A 25,755-nucleotide genomic window follows, 5' to 3' on the forward strand; every position below is an offset into this window, starting at 1 on the left:
AAAGCCCCCTTATGCCAAAAATCAGCTCCTCTCACAGAAATGGTGCTAAATTAAGATTTTCTTAACTGGGTCGATTTTTATCCCTGTAATCATGTGGTGTCCCCACCGTTTTACTCCTTTCCAGATCACAGCTGTTCTTCCCCCTCTGTTGCAGCTTTATCAGTAGTCCACATTTAACCCGGGATCTTTGCACTGGTCTGCCTCTTCAGGCTGCTTTTGGGTCAGCTTTCTCTGTCAAGCTGTGATAAATTGAGTTTGTCAGTTTCTTGCCTCCTTCCTGCTGAGTCCTGCACTTGCCCTCATTCACCGCAGAACATTTCAGAGCCATCAAGTGTCTGCAGAGTTTTTAAGTCCACACCAGTGATATGTATGAAACTGACAGTTTAGTAAGCCACAAAGGCTGTCAATGTGACAACGGCATGATGTGCATCAAATACGACATTGATATAGATCTGTTGATCCTGAAGATTTGCATCTGACTTTAACTTGTTCAGTCAATCTCAGGTCAACACAGAGTTGGAAACAAAGCTGCTTCAAACTCAGTAACCCCAACGCATGAAGGAAAGCTTTCTGTGATTAAAAGTGACATCGGATGTGTTGTCTACAAGTGTGGGCCTCGGTGGGAGCACATGAAAGATGGAGTTGCCTTACATCTTCAAAGAGCAAGAATCATCTGTTTACTCCTCCATCTCCCTTTGTGTTCATCCATACAGTTTTCCTCTGAGGGAGGTGGGAGGGTGACAGCCTGAGGTCAACCTTCACCTCCCATTCTGTGGTACATAGAGGCTGGCTGCCGCATCTGTCTGTCCATAATACAGAGGCACGTTACACTTGAACACATCATATATATTTAGAGATAAACACATTCATTTCTGTGTATGATACGAATGAGAGAGGTCAGAGGTTGCAACTGACGGCTCATACGGAAAGTTGGAACATATTTGAACTATTTAAAGCCAGATGTATCTTATTTGAGACATTTTGCAGCACTTTATTGTAGAAACGTTGCTGAAAACCCTGTGTATGATCTGATACTGGTCTACTGCCCCATAATGGATGCCAGGAAGCAGAAGAGTGCACTACGATAAATTGAATCTATAGTCTATATTCTATAGAATTTATAGTCTACAAAAATCAACAATAGCGAGGAATAGTGAGAATTAGAATTTAAATCGAATCGGCACCCAAAAAATTGGAATGGGATTGGGACTAAAGCATATTGTCACAGCCCTAGTAAAAAAAATTTATAAATGTCCTTTAAATGCATTTAATCTCTTTTTTTTTTTTTTTTTTTTTTGCTTATTTCTGTTCATTAAGTATGCATGCTTGTGCGAAATTATAAAAATGTACGTAATGGTTTGGAGTTAGTTTACATGAGTGCAGATGTTTATGGATGCTTTCCATTTTAGATTATAAGTGCAAATCATGAATTCTACAACAGTTTGTTACATGAATCCTGTTGGGGGGAAAAAAATGCCAAACTAATGTACAAAATATTAGGTTCAGCTCTTTTTTTTTTTTTTTTTTTTTTTTTTTTTTAAGGTAGTAAAGATTCATAGTTTTGTTCCGCTCAATAATTTGTAATTTAGTCTTTTGGCTCTCTGAAGGGACCTTTTTTTTTTAACCTCTTTTCATCTAAGTTGGCTTTTCTTTGTCATAAGAAATTAAACCAATAAAGAGGAAAATGTGTAGTCTGTAAAGGTCGGCCTGAAAGATCATAGCTGGATTTATGTGAGAGCCACTAAAACGTCAACAAAACCCAGCCGAGTAAGTTTCGATTTATACTAAAGGTCAGAACAAAACAAGAACTGATTAAAGCGCAAAAAACTCCTGTTTTTCTTCTGCATTAAATACAACTTTTGTATTTGTATTCCTCATCCTTTCTGTTTTTTGATCAGTTTTCTTTTTTGGTTTGCTAAAGCTTCTGTTTGCTTTCTTGTCCATTTAGACTTTATTAATTTATTTTCCAAAATAAATTAATAAAGTCGTCCTTGTTAAAACAGTTCGTATGATTCTAACATCATTTGCACTTTGTAAAACAAAAGAACAAAACCGTACAAAAGTTGGGAAGATTCCAACAGTTAAAATGCTGAATAAAAAGGAGAAAATAAAGTTCTGTATTAGGAGCAGTGATGCCCAATCCTGATCCTCAATGCCGACCATCCTGCAGGTAGTAGATGTTTCCCTGCTGCAACACACCGGAGTCAAATTTAATGGATTTCTGATGTCAAGCCATTAATTTGAGTCAGGTGTGTTGAAGCAGGGAAACAGCCTGTAGGACAGTGGACCTTGTGGACTGAACGACTGCCTTAAAGTCAGAAAGGAAAATTTCATTTTTTCACCAACACAAAGTATTAAGATTTCTGTTGGAGTCAGTCCTCTTGTGACAGCCTGTAAAACCATCTGACCTCCGCTGACCCCCTCCGTCCTCTCCTTTTACCCTGCCACACGTTGTTGGCAGTATGTTTGTTGGGTTGATAAATCCGTATTCATATTTCTTTAAAAGTTCTGCCTCGTCTTTGTTGCGGCTTCCGAGCCGGTCGGGACATGATGACATCATATCTGAGGGACACTGGGAGGATGTCAGACATCTTAATCACATGTGACATGAACATGGAAATATTATTTAGTGCTTATAGGATCAACACAAGAGGCAGTATGCACTTTTCCCTCCAACTTTGATTGCAATTTCAAGATCATTTGGATCAATTTTCACTGGAAAAAAATCAGCTTGTTTAATAATTTTCCCTTCCTTTTTATGAATTGGGATCACATGAAAGCAGTTCTACTAAACTGGACTAATATGGGTTATATTCTAGTTGTTTAAATGGATTATAACTCATCAGAGTTAAATTGGACTTATGTCGGTACACACATAAATCTGAGATGAATCGTTCTGAGGATGTTTGAAAGTGTTTAGAAATAATTTAGTAATTTCATAAATCTAAAGTTGATTAAAGAGTAAAGTTGAAAGCCATCAGGAACAATTTAAGGATCCTGTGATGGACCAGTCATGTGTTAAAGTAGGTTTAATCCATGTGGTTTGAAGCACTATTTAACTTTGATTGATCCAGTCGGGCACTGCAATGGACTGGCGACCTGTCCAGGGTGTGTCCTGCCTTTCACTCAGACTGCTGGGATAGGCTCCAGCTTCCCCGCGACCCTTAATCGGACTTAGCGGTTAGGATAACGAATGATTGAATGAACAAATGATCCAGTCGGACATGTTTTGGTCCATCAATCCTTTAATCTGGTTCTTTATTTCAGTCTGATCCGACTCTTCAGCTTAAGGCCTCTGAACAGAGGATGTGAGCACGCTCAGCCCTTCTGCTGACCTACAGGTGTGATGTGTAACCGATCAGTGGTGAAAATAGATGTAATGGCTCGACGGGAATAACTTAATGAAAAGAAGCTCCGGCTCGCTTTGATCCTCGATGTAAAAACCATGTCAGACAGACACTGACAGGGAACATCTTCATACTGTGAAAGTTTGCAGAGAAGCCTGTCAGTGACTCTTTACCTCTTCTGTCTTTTCTGTTTGATGTTTTCAAAGCCTTTAAAGCTCCTCTTTGGGTTCAGGCAACAGACTGAACTTCAGACTCCAGATATTTATTAGAAAGACAGTTTAAAAAACCAAAAAAATGCAATAACAGCATGTCGACCTTTTTATGGCTAAAAGGAAACTGAAGCGCCGCTTTACAACTAATATTCTCACTAAGCATGGGATAACAAACATCAACACACACACACAACTTTTACACTCATTAAAACAAAACTAAAGCATGGAGTTGCCTTCCTCTTTGAGTTGCCTTTGATGCAGTTAGGTCATAGTGCAACAATTCATCAATGCAACCATCTTTTCCTACGTCGCTGCGAAGTCTGCACTTTTTTTTTTTTTTTACACCCCACATGCAACAAGCCGTCGGCTCCATCGTCAGCGTCAATCGTGTGTATGGCACGGTTGTTGTAGCTTCGTCACGTGAGTGTCTGAGGAGGCACCAGCATGGTAACGGTAAAGGTTTACGTTGGCCACATGTTCGGTTTACACGCACACACACACACCTTCTGCGTGCAGCACTTGTTGGCCACATTCATACCTGAGAAGGTATTATCTTTTAAAAAAGGAAGAAAAAAAGCTGTTTGAGTTTTATTTTTAGTTGAACTAAAAAGTTTTCTGCTCATCTACCTACAAAAAGTCTTCTCTCCCCCGCTGTGTCCCTGATTGTGTTGCATCGTTCTGGAGGGGCTTTAACTCCTCCGTGGCTCTTCGCTGGATCAACACCAGGAAAACGACCTCCCCACCATTTCAAAGAATAACTTGTTGGGCTTCCTGAAGTACTGGCAGAGCTTCTTCAGAGCCTGGGCGCTCAGTGGAGCATGGGGTCTGCCCTTTGACTCATCCAGGCACTTATCGTGTCCGGCAGACAGCAGGCAGTAGAAGCCCTTGGTGGTGTTGAAGTAAAAGTTGCTGGGATTGATTCTGGGCGGCAGGTCCAGAAACATCTCGGCCTTTCTCAGTTCTGGGAAAGGATCCTGGATGAGGGCGTCGCCGTCCACCACGTGAATCTGCTCCCTGGGGAAGACCTCCAGCCAGCGGGCCAGGTGCTGGTGGTACAGGCTCCTCTGCAGCGCCTTGTACGCAGGGTTGATGTGGCCCATGTGGAGCAGGAGCTCCTCCAGAGGCTGGTAGGGCTTGTGCTGTGTCAGGCGGTTGTGGAGAACCTGGGTGTAGTCGGACACCAGCCTTTCTGCAGGGTCCCGGACGATGAGCAACAAGCGGACGGCGGGGTTCATGTCCCACACGCGTGCAGGGACCTCAGGCGCTGCGAAGTAACCGGGGGTCTTCTCCACTGTCAGTTGACCAGGGAGGGTGAAGGGCATCTGGGCTCTGTACCAGGCCAGACCACGGCGGTAGTGCTCCTCCACGTTGAAGAAGTGCACCTGGCAAAGATAAGAGAGGATACTTGATCTTTCTTTTTTTTTTCTGATGCAGCTCTTGATTTTTTAAAAACACAATATTAAAAATATGAATTATTCCAAAATATTCTGATCATTTTAGACTTTCAGAGCTTTTAATGTTTTCCCATCTTGTCCAAACTAATCTCTCTCTTTGCAGTCCTCATCTTAAAGTATCCGAGGACAGGTCCGCCATCTTTTACTGATTTAAAAGCTAAGTACCAAAAAATTGATCTGTTTTCTGTTTGTGGATAAACTTAATACATGCTGGCTGCACTAAACCGCGTTAACTTCTCTGAAAGAGGACGTAAACATACATCACACCTTGTTGGGGACATAATGGGGACACTGCAGCACAAAAGGAAGACGACTTGAGAGCATTTGCATGCTGATTTCTTTAATGAATTCCTGATGAAACGTTACATAAAGCCATAAAGCAAGAGACATAATATTAATTAATTTTCTTAACCACTCAGTCCATTTCAGGCTCCCTGGAAGCCGGAGCTTATCCCAGCATTCACTGGGCGAGACAGACCTAAATGTTGGCAAGTCAGTTCGGATCAGTGAGGATCTGGAGTTTTCCAGGGATGAATTGGCTGGTTACCAGTAGGGGAAAAAACTGTTAAAATGGATTTTTCTTTTCTCTTGTAAATAAAAAAAAAATTATAAAGAGCATAAATCTCACATTTTTTACCCTCTGATGATGATTTTTGTGGCACCACATTGGTTTTGCCTCATTGGCCTCTCAGACGAAAGCTGGGAAACATCCACTGGTTTCCAGCGGCTGACAGCAGAAATTAGTTTCATGCTCTCAGTAGCCACAAATGGCAACAATTTTCCCACAAACACATGAAAAGCAACACGGAAAGGAAATTTATGCCTCATCAAAGGTGACTTTAAACACATTATACAATAAAATAAGGCTAATTGTTTGATTTAAAACCTCCTGGGCTTAATAAACTCATTATTTTAACCTGTTTATGGAACCACATGAGTGTCTGCTGCAGGCTGAAACAGTGCTGGGCTTCATTACGAGCTCACAAACCTGAATATTGAGGATTTTCTCCAGCTGTTGAGCTGTACAACACAGGAATCACAGGTTGCACAGCTGCAATTATTTCTTCTTTTCCTGTTTCTCATGCAGAAACCCTTAAAAGTTGAAAAGTGTATTTTTTTTCCCACAACTTTCCAATTGCTAAAGTTAAATTGAAGCTTGACAGAAGTTAAAAATACACAACAAACACCTGAAAGGTTGGAAGTTTAATGTTTTACCTCAGCTCTTGCCACTTCCACATCTGGGTGCAGGTTGAGCATCTCCAGCAGCGCCCTGGTGCCTCCTTTCCGCACACCAATGATAATAGCTCCTGGCAGTCGCTGCTGGGTAGCATTGTAAGATGAGGAAGAGGATGAGGACGATGATGAAGGTGAGTAAAGAGGCGAATTGGAACTCCCAGTGTGCAGGTCCTTTAAGCACACAGAGAGCTGAGTCTGCAGCAGCAGAAGCACCAGCAGCGCAAGTAGCACAGTCCACAGCATGGTGCCACACGGAGACAGGTGGTGGTTATGAGCGCACACTCATGCAGCTCCCACGCAGTGCTTGTTATCAGCCAGCAGGGGCCTCAGGAGGGATTTCTTCAACCAGACAACCTAAAAGCCAAGAAAAAGTAAAGGTTGTTGTTCACTTTTGCTGCCTCACTCTTTCCCAGCACCATTTTAGTAGACAGGTGACAAGCCTGGCTGGTAAACAAAGCAAAAAAAAGCTCCTTTTTGATGCAAATTATTCAGAACAGATTGTTCAAATGAAGCCAGATAAAACTGGTCAGACTTTTTGATGTTCATCGAGTTTGCTGCACTCTTGGGCACATTTCTGGTCAGATGAAATGAAATTCTACAATGAAATCAATGTTTTAAAATGAGAAAACATTAACAATATTGCAGTAAATTATTCATATAACACAAACAGTGTGATTTATAGTAATAGCTGCAACAAACTGGGGAGAAAATGAGCATACAAGCTGAAGTTAAGTATTTATTTAATGTTTAGTATGTCAACACACTCAGTGTCTTGCATATTCATGTAACCAGTTAATCCACACACTGGGATACTGGTGTTTGACCAGAATATTCCAGCAGAGCTGTTATCTGATGTGTTTCTTAGAGTTGGGGGAGGACGCGCTGTCGGCATTGCTCGTATTATGAGAGCACATTTACAGCATAATTTTTCATCTTGCATGCTGTAGCTCAATGCACACGTGCTTGTTGCACAGCTTTACGATCCCTGGTCTCTGACAGAGTCCTGAGCTTTGATATGCCGTTTTACATCAGAACAGACAGTCGTGGTTTTAGGCCAGAGTTTGGAGCCGTGATGTGATTATGGGCAGAAAATGTTGAAATATTAATCCATGTTTTAAGCAGACAGAAAATGAACATGCTTGTGAGGTTTCGTCCTCAGAGTTCAATCTGAACAGCTGTTACATCAAACTTGCTGCATGCTCTGAATGTCTCACACAGTTAATCTAATGACATTCTTTTAATGTCTTTTTTTTTTTTGCATTGTGTGGATGGTTTTATCCAAACTGTGAATCAAATGTGAACATGTCTGCTGCAAGATGGCGCAAAACTTGTGATCAGCGTCACATGATCAGCCGGCGTCAATGTTTCATGCTTCAGGGCAGAACTGATTAGCTCGCTGTGGGAAGAGCTGCTCTTCCACCAAGTTTTTGCTCCAACAAGCCTGATCAAAGTCTGTGACAAAGATTTGCACAAACTGGAAGTGCATGGAGAAATGTGTGTTAATGATGACCCTTCAGCACAAAAACACGAGGTCAGTTTATCAAAGAAAAGTTTTTTCCAATAAAAATCCATCGTCAAATTCAGATCAGAGCTCATTAAGAGCAGAAGAGGTGAATTTTATTCATCTCAGAGGGATTTTCTGACACCAGAAAAACATTTCCATAGTAAATAAATATGAGAAAAGACAGTCAGATTTAAAAATGTCAAAACAAAACTTAAAAACTTCTTTCATATTCAGTTTTACTTAGTTTTCTTCAACTATCTGCCATGGAGGTAGCGTGAAGTGAGAGCCATCATGACCAGGCTAGTTCAGCTCAGCATGTGGGTACATGTGGAAAAAGTCTGTGAACCAATGACAGTTGGGGTGATTTGGGGCCATGTGTAGATTTAACACATAAAGATCTAACCCTCAGGTCTTTATTGTTTTATCCAAACTGTAACTTTCTGACTAAAACTCCACATCCCAGACTCGTTGGATGACACAGTAGCATCTATCATGTGTATTTCTAGAGCCGCTGCTGCCCAGCTTCATGGCATAATAAGGATCTTGCTGTTTTGAACCCACAATGTCGCTGATTAAGCAAACAAACACAAGAAGATTAAAAAAGAAACAAAACAAGAGTGATTGTAAGTGTCATGATGTGTGTTTTGTAATCTTAGTTTTGGTCTCTTGTTTTGTATTCTTGTTTTCCGGTTTTAGTTTGTAGTTTTCCTTGTTTAGTTCTCTTATGGTTTCCCGTTCATCTGTTCACCTGTGTCTCGTTTTGTTCCTGTGGATTTATACGCCTTGGTTTCTGTTCCTCATGTATGCAGTTCATTTATATGTTCATTTTGTTAGTTTCCTGCGTTCCTGTGTGAAGTCTTTTTTTTTTTTCTGTGGAAATAAACGTCTACATTCAGCCTTCCTGCCTCCAGATCCTGCATTTGAGTCCACCTCCACCACCCCTCCGTGACAGTAAGATTGTCTTTTGTTGGCTGGAGAGGTCAGGTAGGATGCAAGATGGATGCTCCCCCTAGCCATCGATAGGGGGAGCATGACGGGAAAATGGCAAAAGTTTTATAATGTGTCTTTACCAAAAAATAAAATAAGGTGTTTTTCATGGTTATTTAACATTTATTACCATATCATGGTTTAAAATTTATATAGTGTAATCTTCTGCTTTGTGGTGTCCGTTAAGAAGCAGAAGGTAAGGCAAGTCTATTTGTACAGCACCTTTCATGTACAAGACAATTGAAATATTAAAAGCTTTACAGATGGTGTAAAAACGGACAAAAAGAAGCATAAAAGACAACACAAATAGCCAAATCCCAATATAATCATTAATTAAATAATTTAAAGCAGAATTAATTAAAAGTTACTGTGCAGATTTCATGCATAGGCGCATGAGAAAAGAAATGTTTTTAACCTAAATTTAAGTTTCTACATGGGGTGAGGGTTTAATCTCCACTGGCAGATTATTCCACTTGTTTGCAGCGTAACAAGTGGACAATAATCCGACTGTTTCTGGATTTTGAACAAAGTTTGTACCATAAAGTGATGCCAAATGTCTGTAACGCTGGGTTCTTATGGGTTAAACTTCAAGAACTGATTTCTGCTCAGTTGGATCTTCGGTAGTCCACATGAGTTCCCAGTTCTCATCTCTCAGCTGTTGAGCATTCCAGACTTCCCAGATTCCCATGTATTAAACCCTGATCCAGTCAAATTTGACCTAAAATCCTGCAGTTTTAGCCTAAAACAGGTTTGTGAGACCTGTTGTGGACTAACTACTTCACTGGAGTACTCTTGTTGATCCTTGCTGATGTAACAGTTCTGCTTTTCTTCCTGCATCCTCTGCTGCAGGAGTACAGTTTGGTTTTAGTCTGAAATAAGGCTTCACTAAATCCACATCTATGATTAGCCTGGAGTTGTATCATTCACATCTCAAGGATCTTTCCTTCCCAATGGGGTGGAACATATGTAGGTATTTGGAAGGGAGACTGAGTAAAGTACATGTTTATTTGTAAGCTGCCGCCCTCGGGATGCCTGGTTCCACCAGGATTATTAATTATCATTTTCTTGCAGGAAAAACTACCTTTAGCTCTTGTTTGATACGACTTCAAAAGGAGCAGTTTCCATATGAGAATGCTGCATTGTGCTCATTAAACAGTACAGATGGAAGTAATCACACCGACGACGGCTACAGTCCGTTAAGGAGCCTCAGAACCTGAGTGCTGCTAGAACCATCATCATTTACACCCAAGTTCGTTTGTACCACTTGGATCTCCGCTTCAGTCAGGAAAAGTTTTATTATATTCAAGTTGTTTTGTTCAGACTGTAATTACAAACAGGACAAGTGGAATAAACGCCACATTAAAGGTTTCACTGGTTCATTCAAGCAGCTGAGCTGAAGCGACCTGAAGATCCGAGGATCAGAAATGTCTCCTTGCATCTCTGCTCTTTGAGTAAAAGCCACTGGTACCTGAATGATGTCAGTAGATTCATTGATCCTTTCTATTGTTGTGACGTCAACATTAGAATTTAACAAAAAGACACTTGATTTATTTTGTTTTTCCTTCATACTTTCTCTCATCTTTAATGGTAAATATTACTTTTTACTGCTCATTTATAGTTTTGCAGTATTTATTGTAGTTACTTAGTAACTGAAGTTTAGAAATGACATTTTTAAACTAAACAAACAAGAAATTATTATGAAGCTTTGCTTTTCTTCTTTCAGCCATCATTTATACAAAAAGTCCCACTGAGACACGCCTTCTTATTTACAAAATAAAAAGTGGAATAATTTATAATATCTGAAAAAGGAACCCAAACAAAAAAAGGAATTATATGAAATATGTGGTGTATTAAAATATGATACTTCAATGTCAATGGAAAGTTTAAATGCTCATTTCTAAAGCTGCTTTAGATAATAATTCATCGTTTTTAAATATTTAAATTGCAATGTAACTAGTTTCTGTATGTAACCATGACAACCCAACAATAGACAACCAAGTAACTTTTACTCAGGATCTTTTATTTAGACGAGTGCTTTTAGTTTTAGCACTTTAAACAAACTTTCCTGCTTTAATCCTTAAATACATTAGTTATTCAGGACGATGGCTTCTAACTGAGTGCTTAACTGTTTCAAGTACTTGCTGAGCAAAAAAAGTAAAAACAAACGTCCATGTCTTTGGGAGAATCTAAGTCTCAGATTTCATCACTACTGTTGTGCTGAGCTGATTGTTTTGTTTACATATTTTCTCATTTTAAGAATAGTTACTAAATTAGTTTTTTTTTAATTGTTTGAATCAAACCAAAGTAAAGATGAACAATGTACTCTTCGGGCTGTAAATCGGAGCATACATACTGTTAGAATGACTAACAATAAATCCTATTGTGGCTGCGTTTTGCTGGAGTAAAAAGGAAAAACACTTCTACGTTTGTAAAAATGTTGCAGCACCTCAACAAGCTGCACGTTTTGGGCAAAATGGGCTTCAGGTAACGCCTTTGAGCTGTAATTTTACAACTTCCTGGACGATAAGGGAGAAATCTATTTAGTAAACTTGGTGGAAAGTTGTTAGTACATCATTCACTCCTCCCTCCTGCTCCTCTGCTTATGCTGATCTTCATGTTGCTGTTGTTATTAATGTTGAAACTGCTCAGATGCAACTGACTTATTAATTAGTGCAACGATGTTCTGGTTCAGTGGAGGAACCCTGTCTAGCATTGTTCCTGTAGCGGCGCACTAATTGTACCTACAGGGAGCATCACCACACCCCCCAGCCTTCTGCGCTATACCCCGGCCTGGCGACACTGGCGTCATCCTGCCAGCTCTAACCATCCCTTGTTGGCTTTGGATGGGAGTCTCCATGTAGAGATGTGTGTGTGTGTGTGTGTTTGTTTATGGGATAGATGACTGCTTACAACAGTTTTACCGCATGGTGTGAGGATACAAGCCTGAGAAAATCAACTGAAACTTTTTATCCAATTGAGAAGTATCACTTATCATTTTGGTAAAAGCCAACAAAATGAAGATGAAATCACTTCACTGACTTTTCACTGACAGTAAATCATTCACTTTCTCAAGATGTGCAAATCAATAAGTTTTAAGCAGTGTAAGAGTAGATATCACCAAGTGCTTGAAGAAACTAGGCAGGAACCAATCAAGAGATACCATTTCAGGATAAACATGATGCATCTTACAAGGACGAGTTTAAATAAGACTTTGGCTGCAGCCTTAGTCTTCGTGAGTCTTCGTCTGTTTAATGCCGAATCTGAGGAACAACCAGCAAACTCTAAGTCTTTCACATTTGCAGGAAGTGCTTGACCAAGTTAAGAATTTTAACCTGGATTGCTGGGTAAATAACAGCCAGGTGAACATTTTCCAGTGAAGCACATCTGGTGTGATCTGCAGGAACCGTCTTGTCTGGCTAGGTGTTGTGGTTTGGACGGTTTGTGTCTTTTTAGTTCTGGATTCCTGTCTTATTTTGTGGTTTTCCCTGCTTAGTTCCCTTGTGTCTTGTTTCCTGTTTTGCCTGTTGTTCACCTGGTTTCATTTAGTTTATGCACTCCACCTGTGTCTGGTTCTGGATGTGCATACGACTTGGTTTCTGTTCTTCAGTGCTGGTTCATTGTGTTTGTCGTTCTCCCAGCCTGAGTTCCGCCTTCCAGTTTTCCATTTAGCTCATTAAAACTTCTTGATTCTGCACAGCGCCTCCTTCTCTGCACTTGGGTCCACACCTCCACTTCACCGTGACATTGGGTTCATACGCTGCAGCCTAATAGTTGCGATGTGGGCGATGACTGAGATGGTTTCCATGGTGGCGGGTCTGTGGTCTTGGATAAGATCGCCCATCGTGTGGACGGATCCTCGTGGTGTCGCTTCTATACAGCAGCATCTAGCCTGATATTAGGGACTGGAGATTTTTAATGTAAAATGGGATTGGTGGGTGGGTAAGAGAGCTTTAGTGTGTGTTTTCTGTGAGAGATCATGTGAGATTATGACTTGGTGCGTTTCCAGTACAAATTTTTAGAACATAAAAGCGATATTTCCAAATTCTGACAAACGATTGGGTTTTGCAGGTTTTTCCATTGAACTGTGTTTAGTGTATAAACCTCAGTTCTCGTTAAATCTCACTTAAAAACCTTTTTAGTAATATTTGAGGGTTTTTTTTTTTGTTTTTTTTTAATTGCAATATTTATTTTTTCTCTAGGTTTAATGGAAACACAGCTTCTATCACCTTTTGGTGTATCATCAACTGGAGCACAAATAGTCCTCTAACCTCCCTTAAACACATTTGTCAGTCATTATGTGTTCTGGATGGCTGGTGTTTGCTTTAGAAGTTGCATTGATGAAATGATTCATATATAATAAATGCTGTCCTGACATGTCTGTTATTTCTAAAGAGATAAAATGCAGAGGTTCCTCCATGCTGACTGGACCGGGTACATCCAAAAAGTCTGTTTCAAAGTTTGGCTTCTTCCAGATGGCAAACAAAAGAAAGCCTTTTTAATTTTACATGAACACTAACACCACAGATCTACAAAATGATGCAGGTGGCATCGAAAATCAACGTTGATTTAATATACTTTGCATGTTGTATGCATATTTTTGACCCATCACTATCTTGTCAGTGTACCAAGAAAATTATTTAAACTCTACCACATGTTAACCACCTTGTTCATGTATATTTCTAGAACACAGACTCTGATCTTTGAGCTCAGTCAGCATCATCTGTCCTACATATGAACTCTGTCTCATGTGTATCAGCTTGTGGCAGCAGGAAGGAACCCAAAGTCGTTATTATGATGTGAAGTGGCAAAGTGTGAGCTGATGCCAATCACGCTGTGGGGTGGGTACAATTCATGGATGTGTGATAAGCTCAGACAAAGAAACCTTTTGGGAGTCTGAATGTGTGTGTGTGTGTATAGATATATGTGTGTGTTCCACAGCGAGACGCGCTTTGTGTTAAGAGGTTGCACGAATCCCTTGTGACTCATCTGTAAACTGGAATATTCCACTGCTTTTTGTTCCACCTCACTTTATGGTATACCTCTACGTCCTCCATCCTTCATATCCTCCACCTGTCCTCTTTAACTCATTCCTGCTCGTTTTGGTCCTCTGCCGGTCTCTTCCTGAATCGTTTGAATCCCTGCGTGTTTATATGGATCAACTAACAAACCTCAGCACAATGCTAATGGGGATGCCCTGGAGCAGCCTCTTAGCAGCTCATAAATAAAATACAAGGAGCACCTTTTTGCCCTGAAATAGTTTTGACTCAATGAACTTTTAATCTTGACATAAAGGAGAGGAGACAGACTTAGATTCAGAAATAAGAACTAGTTCCATGAACATGTCAAATACTCAGGATTTATTACTTTGATTCATGGAACAAATTAGGCAAATATTTAGCCTGAATACAATCATAGAATAAGCTCGGTCAAAACAGTACAATAGCTGTAAAAATAAATATAAATGCAAAATAATTACTTAAAAGAACATTTTTAATTAAATGAAGATGGTTTGCATAAGATTATATTATTCTTTAACAAATTATTTTTTATAATGTGCATGTTGTATGATGCTGTGCATATATGGAACAAGTTATTTCATTTTGAAAAACTTTCACATTAAAAACTGCATCATGATATGATTTATTCACTTAGTTATTTTCAATAGGAACAAATATGCTGCATTAATTTCTGAACTTATTCGTTTATTTTCTACACTGCGTAGTAGAATTTAGGGTTGCAGGGAAAACTGGAGCTCATCGATTAGCATTTCCAAAGTTAGAAAGTTTCACGTTATCATGGAAAATGCAGACATGTAAGATGAGGATGACATTTAGCTAAAGTTGAGATTATATATATAATATATAATATATCATGTGAACTATATTTCCCACAGAGACTACTCTACAACGTATCATCCATTAGCTAATTGCTTACTTTAGAGTGTGCTGTATCATTCACGCTCTACTGCCTGCCTAAACGAAGTGCAGCTGAATAGTGTAGAACATAACAAAGTGCCAGTGGTTGGACGGTGTAAAAAAACGAGGCTGGTTATAAAAGGAAGGAGGTAGAGGCGAAACAACGAAAGAAGCTATGAGAGCCACGGATATCTGGCAGATATAGTCTGCAGTCATGTGTAAACACAACGCTGAGGAACCTGAGAATATCCTGGGGATATGGAGACGGAGGATCTGAAGATCATAATTCTGATGAGAAATCTTAAGATATGTGACTGATGTGAAGATGAACATGACATTAAAATAAATAGTCTATCCAAATCTATTTAAAAATCAATGTTAGTGTCTAAAATCAAGGCTTTAAAACTGGACACCATGGCAGGAACACCTGCATGCTCCCATGTTCCATATAAACATTTCTAGCAGTAAAGTCTAAGTGTGTGTTTGCAGATTCACAGTCAAGTTGCTCTGTCACACATTTCTTAGTGTCTTTTGTTAGATGTTGAACACATCAGAAATTTGGAACAGAACTGATCATGTTAGTTTAGACACAACTCATGATCAACACATTTCCAGGGTGATGTTCTAGGCCAGGGGTGTCAAACTCCAGTCCTCAAGGGCTGGTAGTCAAGGACTGGAGTTTGATACCTGTGTTCTTGGCTAATTAAATCCTGATTTTATATCTATGTGCAGCAGATTTGGCAACTACATTAAGCTTATTTATGCTCTTTGCTAAAGACAGAAACTTCAATCTCTTTTCTGCATAATTTATTGTATAACTCGATCAATTATCAGAGCTTATGGATGCATATCCCAAATGTGACAAATGGAGCGTTATCACCGGCGACTGCAGTGTTGTGCAGTACAGGTGGCCTACGACCAGCAAATGGACCAATGAAGAATCTGTAACATGTGGAATGGCTGGAAAGACCACTACCATCGACTACACTGCCTTTGTTTATGACTTTCTGAGAACGAACACTAGCATGATCTCCTCCACCATCATCATCTGAAACTGATGTGAACTCTACACTGCCCTCTGGTGGATGAACCGCATAACAACGTAAGGGAAAAGTGGAAGGCTGAGCACATCCACCCATCCATTTTTCTTAATCACTTGTTTCAATTGGGGGTCACAGGATGCTGGAGCCTCTCTCTACAATCACTGGTCAAGAGGCATGTACACCCTAAACAACCACTCCTAGGGACAATTTAGAATAACCCATTAACCTAACATGCACGTCTTTGGTCAGTGGAAGGAAGCCAGAGTACCCAGAGAGAACCCAGACATACACAGAGAGAACATACAAACTCTACACAGAAAGGCCACTGTTCACACCCCCCCACTGTGAAGCCCTATGGGCATAATGGGCTTTAAAGGTGGAGTAGTATGTAAGATTTTCAATGTTTTCTAAATTAACTAATAAAATAACTACAATCATAATTAGATAGTTTTTTGAACATGTAGGTTCCAGTCTGTCCATATTTGATGCGTTATTAAATTACAAGTTTAATTAATGACAAATGACAAAAAGCACTTTTATTTTACTGGTAGGCAAACATTTAAGAAGGGTCTTTGTCATTAATTTAACTTGTAATTTAATAACGCATCAAATATGGACAGACTGGAACCTACATGTTTTAAAAAAAACTATCTAATTATGATTGTAGTTATTTTTTTAGTAAATTTATTTTGAAAATATTGAAAATCTTACATACTCCACCTTTAAATAAATTTTTCCAAAAATTGAAATTATTTATTTTACATGGATGTCCAGATTATAATTAAAGGCAACTATTATGTTCTGGCGCAGAAGTGTGCCATCTTTCTCACTTCAGTGACGTAAAAGTCGAATGAAACGTAGCATGTGACCTTTCTGACTCAGGTCCTTTTAAGACAGATCATTTATGTATCCATTTTAACACCTATGCAAACTATGCAAATGATCTGAGTCGGATTTGGGGAAACAAAGAATTTGTGCCAGTCAGACAATCATAAAAACATCATAAATTAGTCGTATATAGAACAAAAATTTGAGTCACTTTTGCCGCAGACTGACTTTGATGATGACTTGATAAATGGCAGAAGATTTTCAACTATCACGGTGTCCTTCTATGAATAAATCGGCAAACCTTGCATACATGTAGGCGTAAAATGTTTATTTTATTAACTGGCCATGTGCCCGGAGTCCACATGTACTTACAAAAGAATTCTGGTTGTAAAGTTGTGGAGGAACGGGCTTTTACTGCTTCTACTTTGGACTCCTTTGTGTGTTTTAACTTAATTGCGACTTTATTGCACCTGCATGAACAGCCTATGTGTGCCCATTTCTTTAACCTTGTTAATTGAAATATTTTAGATCAAGTGATGTAAATTTATTGAATTTTCTTTGATTTAAAATGTGCTTAACATTCCCAAAGCACAAACACTGCATCTTAACTCAAAAATTTTATAAATATATTGCATTACTGTAGATGTGCATCTTTTATTCAGGGATACTTTAAATATTCATGAATTGGCTGTATTTTTACCTTCATAAAAAAAAAAAGAAAAAAAAAAAAGAAAAAATACTACAGAATTTGGAACGACGACTTTTCGTGCAACAAAGACTTCACTGTTTTGCTCAACTGGCCGGACCTCTCTCTTTATTTGCGCCATATGAGCTCCGAGTTGCCCCGTAGCTCTGCTCAATGAGCCTCACATAAGCGAGTCATAGCGAGTCCCTGTCTTTCGCTTCTTGTGATTCACATTAGGCAGCATGGAAAGACAGAACAAACAACAACAACAATGCCAAGACTGTTAATGATGCATGAACTCTCCATAATGACAAATACACAAATCTGGGAGGGCTGCAGAAGATAGAGATGGAGGGAGAGAAGGGAAAGGGGGAAGGGTGGAGTGTAATTATCTGTGAAAGGCAGATGCTGCTATCTGCATTTTGGGACAGTACCCATGTCTTATAAGTTGTATGTGTGTGTGTGTGTTTTGTGGGTATCTTGTGTGATCCGCATGTCTGCAGTGTCTGTCTTTTGTGTGAGCATCCAGCACTGCCTTCGATCCAGGCCTTTAGAAATGTCTTTTTTACTAAGAGATGGTATTTGGGGGGGATGGGGAAGGGATTATCCTGTATAGAGACGGAGGGTGGCAAGGAGGCAGGGTTGAGTGGAGGTACAGTGTATGTGTGCCCTGCAGGAGCATGCGTATGTACGGCAGTGCGAAGATTGTCCCTAGTAGGGGATGTTATGGTGAAGCACTTCAGATTGCCAAGCCTGTCATATCACCGAGGCTGGGAAAGTCAGATAAAACTCCGTCTTTTTCTTTTCCATTCAGCCTCTGTCCTTTACATCCTTTACACTCCTTCTGTTCTTTTCTACATCTTCACCTTTGTTTCTGCAGCCACTTCCATTTCCTCACCTCCAAACTTGAACCACAGACAAGCTTTCTTTGTCTTCTTGTCTCCAAACACCTCTTTGTGCCCTGCTCCCTCTCTACCAATCACACTCGCTGATTACAGTACACATATGCGGAGATGATTGCTTTTCAGACTAACAAAGGAAATGTAACAAGGCTGGTGCTATTTCCCATCACGTTCCCATTACTCGCCTGGAGAGGAGATGGCCAACACTCAGAGGGGAGTCAATAATCAAAATAGATGGAGCCATCTGAGAAAGACTGGAGTCGGCCATGTTTCCAGAGCAGGATGATCTCTGACATTCTTCCTGTGTTTCTCAGTCATCAAAGAAAAGATGGGAGATAAAGGACAGTAGGAGTCTGCATGGTGGTTTGCAATGTTTGCCAAAGTGTGAAAGTAAAGACGACATGAGGGATTCTTCAAGTCCACCTTTCCCCGTTTTCCTCCCCGTGGCTGCATCTTGCAGAAATCTTTTGGCTTCTACAAGGTTGCCTGTCCACTGTCAGGTCATTCAGAGTTCACTGATAAGATGAAAGAAACTGTAAGTGTGGATGAGAGGATTTCAAAATCGACTAAACTCAGAGTTTCCCTCCCTTCAAGGCGCTCAGTATGTCTTCCTGCTCCAGGTACTGAGCCTGGGGAAAGATATGCTTAAGTTTCCTGCATGAGAAGAAGATTTAATCTTTTCCTGAGAGACATTTAAAAGCGAAGACTTGCTCAGTCAGGAGTTTGCCTCTGCTGTAAAATCTCGTGTGCAACTAAGATACTTGTAATGTGAAGCATGTAAATACTTCCAAGTTAAGACAACAGAATCACTTTTCTTCTTAAATAAAACAGCAGGGATCATTTCCATGCTTTCTAAGCCTGTGACCGATGACTTTTGAAAAGCAGATCTCTTTATTAGGTTAGTCCGACGAGTATATCCATGTCAGGCCCTTCAGGGCTAAATTTAGGCTGCAGATAAGGATCCCACATGGAAACTGTACAGTTACCACAGTGTCTACAGTTTCTACAGTGGCCTCACTGTGTTGGTCCATGTGGGTTTCATGTTGGCTGACTATGTTTTTAGCTGTTAACCCTACTTAGGGCCCATTTTGCCATCATGCATGGGCTCCCCATGCTGATATGGCCCACCGACATTCTTTGTGGGACTCATACACCCCACATGAGCTTCACATATGGGCTCTGTGTAACTGGGACCTGCAAAACTCTCCAAAAATGCCCATTCTGTACCTACATTGTCCAGATTTAGCCCATATGGACCCTACATGGAAATACTGGCTGGATTTTGGGGTTTACATGGATCCTGTGCACTTCACCAAGTTGGGCCTCTGCTGAAACCCAGTCAGAGCTAACTTCAGATGCATAAATTACATAACTTGCGGTCAACAAAAAGTAACTTTTTAAAAAGTTATTTTAAATGTACGTACATTTCCCTGTTTTGATGTAGAAACTCTGATCATTCAAAATGACTAATGCAAACTGAAGTATTAAGACCAAATGAAATATAGATAATATAAGTAACAAGTTATTCCTCTGCCTCATTAATGTTTTATATTTAAACATACAAAAATGTATTTTCAAAGTGGTAAAGTGAAAATTAGTTACTTTTAAAACCTTCAATGCCATTTTTAAGTTAGACAAATTCATCACAGATTTGACCGTCTGGTGGGCGGGTTTTGGCTGCGTGACGTACACCTGACACCCGCGGTGTAGACCATGTGACATGAAGAATTAATGTTCACATCCTGGTAAATTAAGTCCACCATGTTAAACTAGCCTCCTTTTTTTTAGTGGGATTAAAAGAACAAATGTAATTTCACTTTATCTTTTAATGTTTGCTTTGAAAACAAACATGTAGTTGGTGTTATGACTGCATATACGTTGGACATGTTTATAGGTGGCTTTGAACGAGTACAATATCATAAGATATCCAACGAGAAATGACACAAATTTGTGACGTCTGTTTTTTGGGAGTGAATCATCTGGTGACATCTAGTGGTGAAGCTGGAGACTACAACTAATTGAATCCCTTGCCATCAAAATTCAATTCAAAGCTGTTGTCTGCAAAAGCTTAAAAATATCAGCATGTTTCTCTTCTAACCTTGATACATCCCAGTGCAACATGGCAGACATGAACTCAAATAGACTCCTTCATGTGATTTTTGCTTTGATAAAACATTTTTATTAAACTTTAATGCATTTCTGCCAATGGATGCCCCTAAAAGTTACACACTGAAACTCAAATTTTTTATGTATTATAGAGTTTAGCCTTAAATTTTTTATCTTCTTAGTTTAGGATTTGTAAGTAGTATCCAGCAAAACGCAGGAAAGATGAATGAAACGGATCCTCATCCTCCCAATGACAGAAACATTTTTTCTTTTTTCATCTGCAGGTTTTAGATTTTATTCTAAATTTATTCTGCTGTCCATTTTTTATCAAACCCACTCTGACATTCACTGTACATCTTATATTACTCATCAATCTCCTGCTGTTTTTTAAATTAGACTGTTTGAAGAAAAAAAAAAAGACCTCCACGAGCAACCCAGAAGCCGACACCCACCACCCTTTCACTCCCTCATCATCTTATTCACTCACACATGCATAACACCCTGATACCCCCCTCAATCTCCACCCCTCCCCCTTTATACCCTTCCTCCTCCTCCTCCTCCTCTCATCTTCTGCCATGCACACTCCAAGATCTGGGTCAACCATATCAAACACCAAAATGTGCCAGCTCTTTTTCCTCTTTGGTGTGCTTAGTTATGTACGCGGGGAGCCTGAGTGTGTATGTGTGTGTGCAGAAGACGTCGGCACTCTATTTTATCAGCGTGCACAGGGGTGTGTGATTAAGAAATACAGTTCTATCAGAGGAAAACAACATATTCATGGCATTTTGTATGCATATGGCTGAGTATGTAAAAGATTTTAAAAAGACAAAAAAAAAAAAAAAAAAAAGAACTTGGTGTGGTTGTGAGTGAATTTGACTTTTTAAGGATGTTTTGGTCTACATTTCTGAGTATTGCCACTGGCATGTACTCCACACGTATGTCTTCTTTGTAAATGTGCATGAGTTGTGGACCACCTGGCACATGGCCTGGTTCATGCCATTTAGACCTAGAGAGCTGAGACAGAGAAAATGATACTTGGTAATCCCCTGAGTCAGGTGCATGATGAGACATGCTGTCTGTCTCCTTCAGGCGGTGTCTTCCTCTTCCTCCTCCTCCTCCAGTCAGCAATGAAAGAAAACAATGATTTTTCCTTTTGATTCACAGAATTATATACATCATCTGTTGGGGACTGAAATGCACCTAATTGGTTGAAAATAAGGGGGCAAGTATGTCTAAGTCAGTTTGGTTCAAGCCGCTCCTGTCTGCAACAAACTTCAAAAACTAGATCACTAAACCTCTGCTCACATGAGGAAGTAACACAGAATGCTATATACAGGTGTGAATCAGGTGGTCCTCAGGGCACATTTAACTAGATTTGTTTAGCAGACTGAACATACCCAGAATGCAATCTGGGACCACTTTCATATTTTTTGTGTTACAGCAGCAACACAGTGTCAGAAATGCTTACGCTCTAACTTTCACTGAGAATATACTGATGATGAAGATGAAGGCCTGAAAATGGGAAATGCAACAGAACCTTGTAAAGAAGATTTTAGCTTAACTGGACTGATTTTTTTTATTTTTTTAAAAGAAGTGTTTTTTGTGAGAATATTGATCAGAAAAATGTATGGATGAGATCTCTTTCGGGAAAAGTTGTCTTTTGATTGATGATGACTTCCATTTTTGCAGTCATGTTGATAAACACTTTGGATGAATCAAATCCATATAATATTAGCTTTACGACAGCATGTTGCTCGTGCAACTACTTGCACATAACACTTGTGTTTGGAAGAAGTCTCTGAAGGTGAACGGATGACGGCTTGCTGATGAATTGAGTATGTGAGTAAGAGGTAAACCAACAATGAGCTTGTTAGGATCCTTTATCATTTAATTTACATCCTTTCATTTCACTCATAACTCAGTTTATTGAACGATTTGTAGATAATTCTGCGAATAAATGCGACTCATGCGGATCTGAAGCATGTTAATGTTTCAGTAACGACAGTTCAGTAACTCGATGGATTTGTGACTTTTACAGAAACATCAGTAGACCTCCTGATGTGCTTGCTGCTCAGCTGACTGTGTGATGTCGGATGCATGTTTACTTGCATGCAGAGCACGTAACTGAGATCGGTTCACAAGAGGTCACTCATGTTGAGGCATGTTGTAACAAGTACTGAAATATGTACACCCAGAATGCATGACCATTAGAAACAGTGGTTTTGTGTTGCTGTATTACTGGGTGCTTCAGAACCTCGTATGATAGAAAAAGGGAGAAGAGACATGGCGTAATCTTTCACCACCATGACAACCTGTGGCTTCAGCTGGGTTTTACTGACAAAGCAACATCTGCCAGGATAGGAAAATGACCCTAGCCTACATCCACAGAAATATATTTACATGATCAAAACAAACAAATGTGTAAACCTGTATATTACCAGAATAGTAGCTAATGTAACTCAAATTTAAGATTTTCAAGTTTAGCTTTATATACCTGTGCATTATCTAAAATATACCTTTATGTAACTTATCTACAGATCAACAATGGAACAAATAAAGGAGGGTTTTTTGTAAAAATGACACTTTGAATGTTGAGATATTTGGATGTTTTATTCGTCTCCTTCACTTTGTATTTATTACTGTTTAAACAATAAATAGAAAGGATTCTCTACGCTGAATCTTTGCATATATGATGCTGTTGTTGCAAGTAGTGGTAAAAGTTGTCATCCTTAACGGTTAAGATTACGACGTCTGCTACAGGCAAAGAAAGCTACAAGTTTAGCTTTATTTACGTGTCCCTTTTAAAGATATGTGGCTTCTGAGCCCATTCATTTGTAACTTGTACATGAGCTTCCAGGAATTTATAGTTTCTAAACTGATTTGCTGTGTAGACACTCACACCACAGACCAGGTAGGCAAAGATGTCGCTATGGCAACCTGATGTAGTACCTGGTGTTGTTGCTCCCCATCTTTGTTTTAATTGAATAAGAATCCACATTATTTACTACGCCAGTTTTCGGGAGATAATGTTCTCTGGTCTGGTTGGTTAGCATGTCGATGTAAATCCTCTTTTCCTTTCTGGCACTTCAGGCTGTTTTCTGTCGCAACGCTGCCTGTCCGAAGCTACTATGAATGAATAGAATAAACTATTGTTTAAATAGCTACAGACGTCGACACGGTGCGCTTGTCCCAGAATGCTTAGCGGCTCTCATTTTTCTATAAATCAGACTGCAAGGGGTACTCGGTCACTTCTTCAATTTTAGTGGTTTTAGCTGAAAAGATGGATATGTGATACCACACCCAGCTCCACTGTTGACTTTTTTCTGTCATATTTCTTCACTTTCTGAAGCTTATTGATGATTTTTTGGTTTGGTTTTTAAAATGAAAAAAAATTATTTCATGTTCTGAACCATCTGAAATTTAGGAAAAGCTGATCAAGCTAATGCTAACGTTTTTTCTAATGAGCTACAGGATGCAAAATTAAATATCCACAGCTGTTTGAGAGGAATATAACTCAATCTGAGATTTCAACAACTGAAAAACTGATGTTTCTATTAAAAATGAAAATTCAATCATCACTGGAACAAACCAAGAGCAAATAAAGCAAACACAAAGGCTCAAAGTATCTCTGCATTGTTTCTGAGGTAAATTTAGGCTGAGTTGGTGACATAGTTCACACCGCCATCACCACCCCGCTGCTAACATTCATGTTTGCACACACACGTGCATGTTTCTGGACATACGACACATGCAGGTTATCACACAGTGAAAGTGGCCCTGACAGCTTGGTCCGACAGTGAGAGGAGCCTGACCTGTCAGAGTGGATTTAACCCAACTGTTACTGAGGAAAAGCAGGACACTCCAGGGGTGTCTGTTGTTGGTGGGGGGGACATGTGATTGGTGGATATGGGTGGGTCCCTCTTTGCACACAACCAAGGTCAGCAGCTCAGGGACAACAGACATGTCAACTTGTTTTTCGGGTGAATTCAGTGTCATTAGAGTGTCATGGTTGTGTAGTACATATGGACGTCTGGAATGAGGGACAGATGGGGGTGAGCAACTTGCGTCTGGTCAATATCATCACGGGCCAGTGAGCCTAAATATTAACGGGGTCCTGAACTGTGTTTTGTATTTGAGGGGGACTACAAACAATACTAGACAGAAGGACAACAAAACGAAGAGTAAAGTTGGGGGAAAGAGAGATGTTTTTAGGGGAAAAGGAAAATTTAATGACTGGAAAATGAGGAGTGGAAAGTGAACACAAAATGAGGAGGGAGGGAATTGGAGGAGAAAGTGATGTACCTGCATCATTAGGTGTGTTTGGACTCCTGCTGGCAGTTTACCATGGCAACAATTGTTTAGATCATTCTCACCTGGGCAGTGGACCCAAGAGACGGCGGTTTGTTAGGAATGAAGTGTGGAAGGATGGGAAAAGAGAGTGTTAAAGGGGGTGGGGTGGGGCTACAGATGATGCCACAGTTGGTGTGGTGTTACAGCCAAACGGCGCCCTGCAGCGATGGTAATAAACCAAACCGGCTGGTGGTTTGTGGTCCAAAGTGGACGATTAGTCTGATTGGTGTCTTAACTACTCAACTCTAAAAGGGAGACAGAAACACAGCGTGCTGGTTTTTCCTTTTGTTTTAATTTTCCAGTCATTTCTTACTGCCTTCCCCTGATTGGGATTGATTCAATAGAAGTCTAACTGGTTGTGCAGCTAAAACAACCAGCGAAATGACATCAGTGGAGGTGATGATCACGTAAAACAACCTGATTGAGTGATAATTAACCTAAAAAATAAAACACAAAAAACTGCTATGCTCAAAAGATGAATTTGGATTTGGATCCTCCAACACAACCTGTTGGTTTCCTTACATAGGCTATTATGAACTGGCTTTCATTATGTTTTCTTTTCTGTCTGTAAAGCGTCTTGAGATGACATTGCTGTGATTTGATGCTATATTAATAAGAATAAAAATACAATAAAACCTGAACTGGTGGTTTAAATTCTAGTTGTATCACAAAAAGGGTGGAACAGTATTTGCATTTAAATGGACTCAGCAGATCAGAGAAATGGACCAAACAGAAAGAAACAAGGTGAGAAAATACCCCAAAATTGTGGCGGCGTGGGTAGAGCGACGCATTACAGGCTGAACTGCCGCCATGCGCGAGAGTAAAATGAAAAACAACAAATGATGGTCATTCAAAGCACAACAAAACACACGTAAAACCCACATTCCAGCTGAATCACTCCCTTTGGTGCAGCAAATCTGAGGAAAAACAGTAAATAGCCCATTTAATGGCTCATTCACACGGATGTTACGACTGGGAAAAACTGTGATTAATTCTCTGATGCTGTCTTGATTAAATAATTAAAACAACAAAGAAAAACTAAATACTTATATTTTCCAAACATATCAAATGAAAGAACTAAATGTTCCTGCACAGACTGGAGAAAGACCTCCATCTTTTTCCCCCAATCAACTCATGTATGTCACTGCAAGCCGTTCGAAGCACAACGTTAAATATTGAAATTAAA

At 39.7% G+C, this 25,755-nt stretch overlaps 1 protein-coding gene across 1 annotated transcript in view; it reads right to left on the reverse strand.

The window, feature by feature from the left end:
* Positions 1 to 3,910: 3,910 nt before the first annotated feature.
* hs3st1l2 (heparan sulfate (glucosamine) 3-O-sulfotransferase 1-like 2) overlaps positions 3,911 to 25,755 on the reverse strand; it is a 45,820-nt gene continuing 23,975 nt past the window's right edge. The window contains exons 2-3 of the mRNA XM_079250796.1: positions 6,229 to 6,603; positions 3,911 to 4,941 (exon numbers count right to left, since the gene is read on the reverse strand). Coding sequence (XP_079106922.1) covers positions 4,276 to 4,941; positions 6,229 to 6,492 — 930 coding nt within the window. The 5' untranslated portion in view covers positions 6,493 to 6,603 and the 3' untranslated portion in view covers positions 3,911 to 4,275. The remainder of the gene's footprint in view (positions 4,942 to 6,228; positions 6,604 to 25,755) is intronic.

The sequence above is a fragment of the Telmatherina bonti genome (genome assembly GCF_933228915.1).
Source record: "Telmatherina bonti genome assembly, chromosome: 13".
Taxonomy (NCBI): domain Eukaryota; kingdom Metazoa; phylum Chordata; class Actinopteri; order Atheriniformes; family Telmatherinidae; genus Telmatherina; species Telmatherina bonti.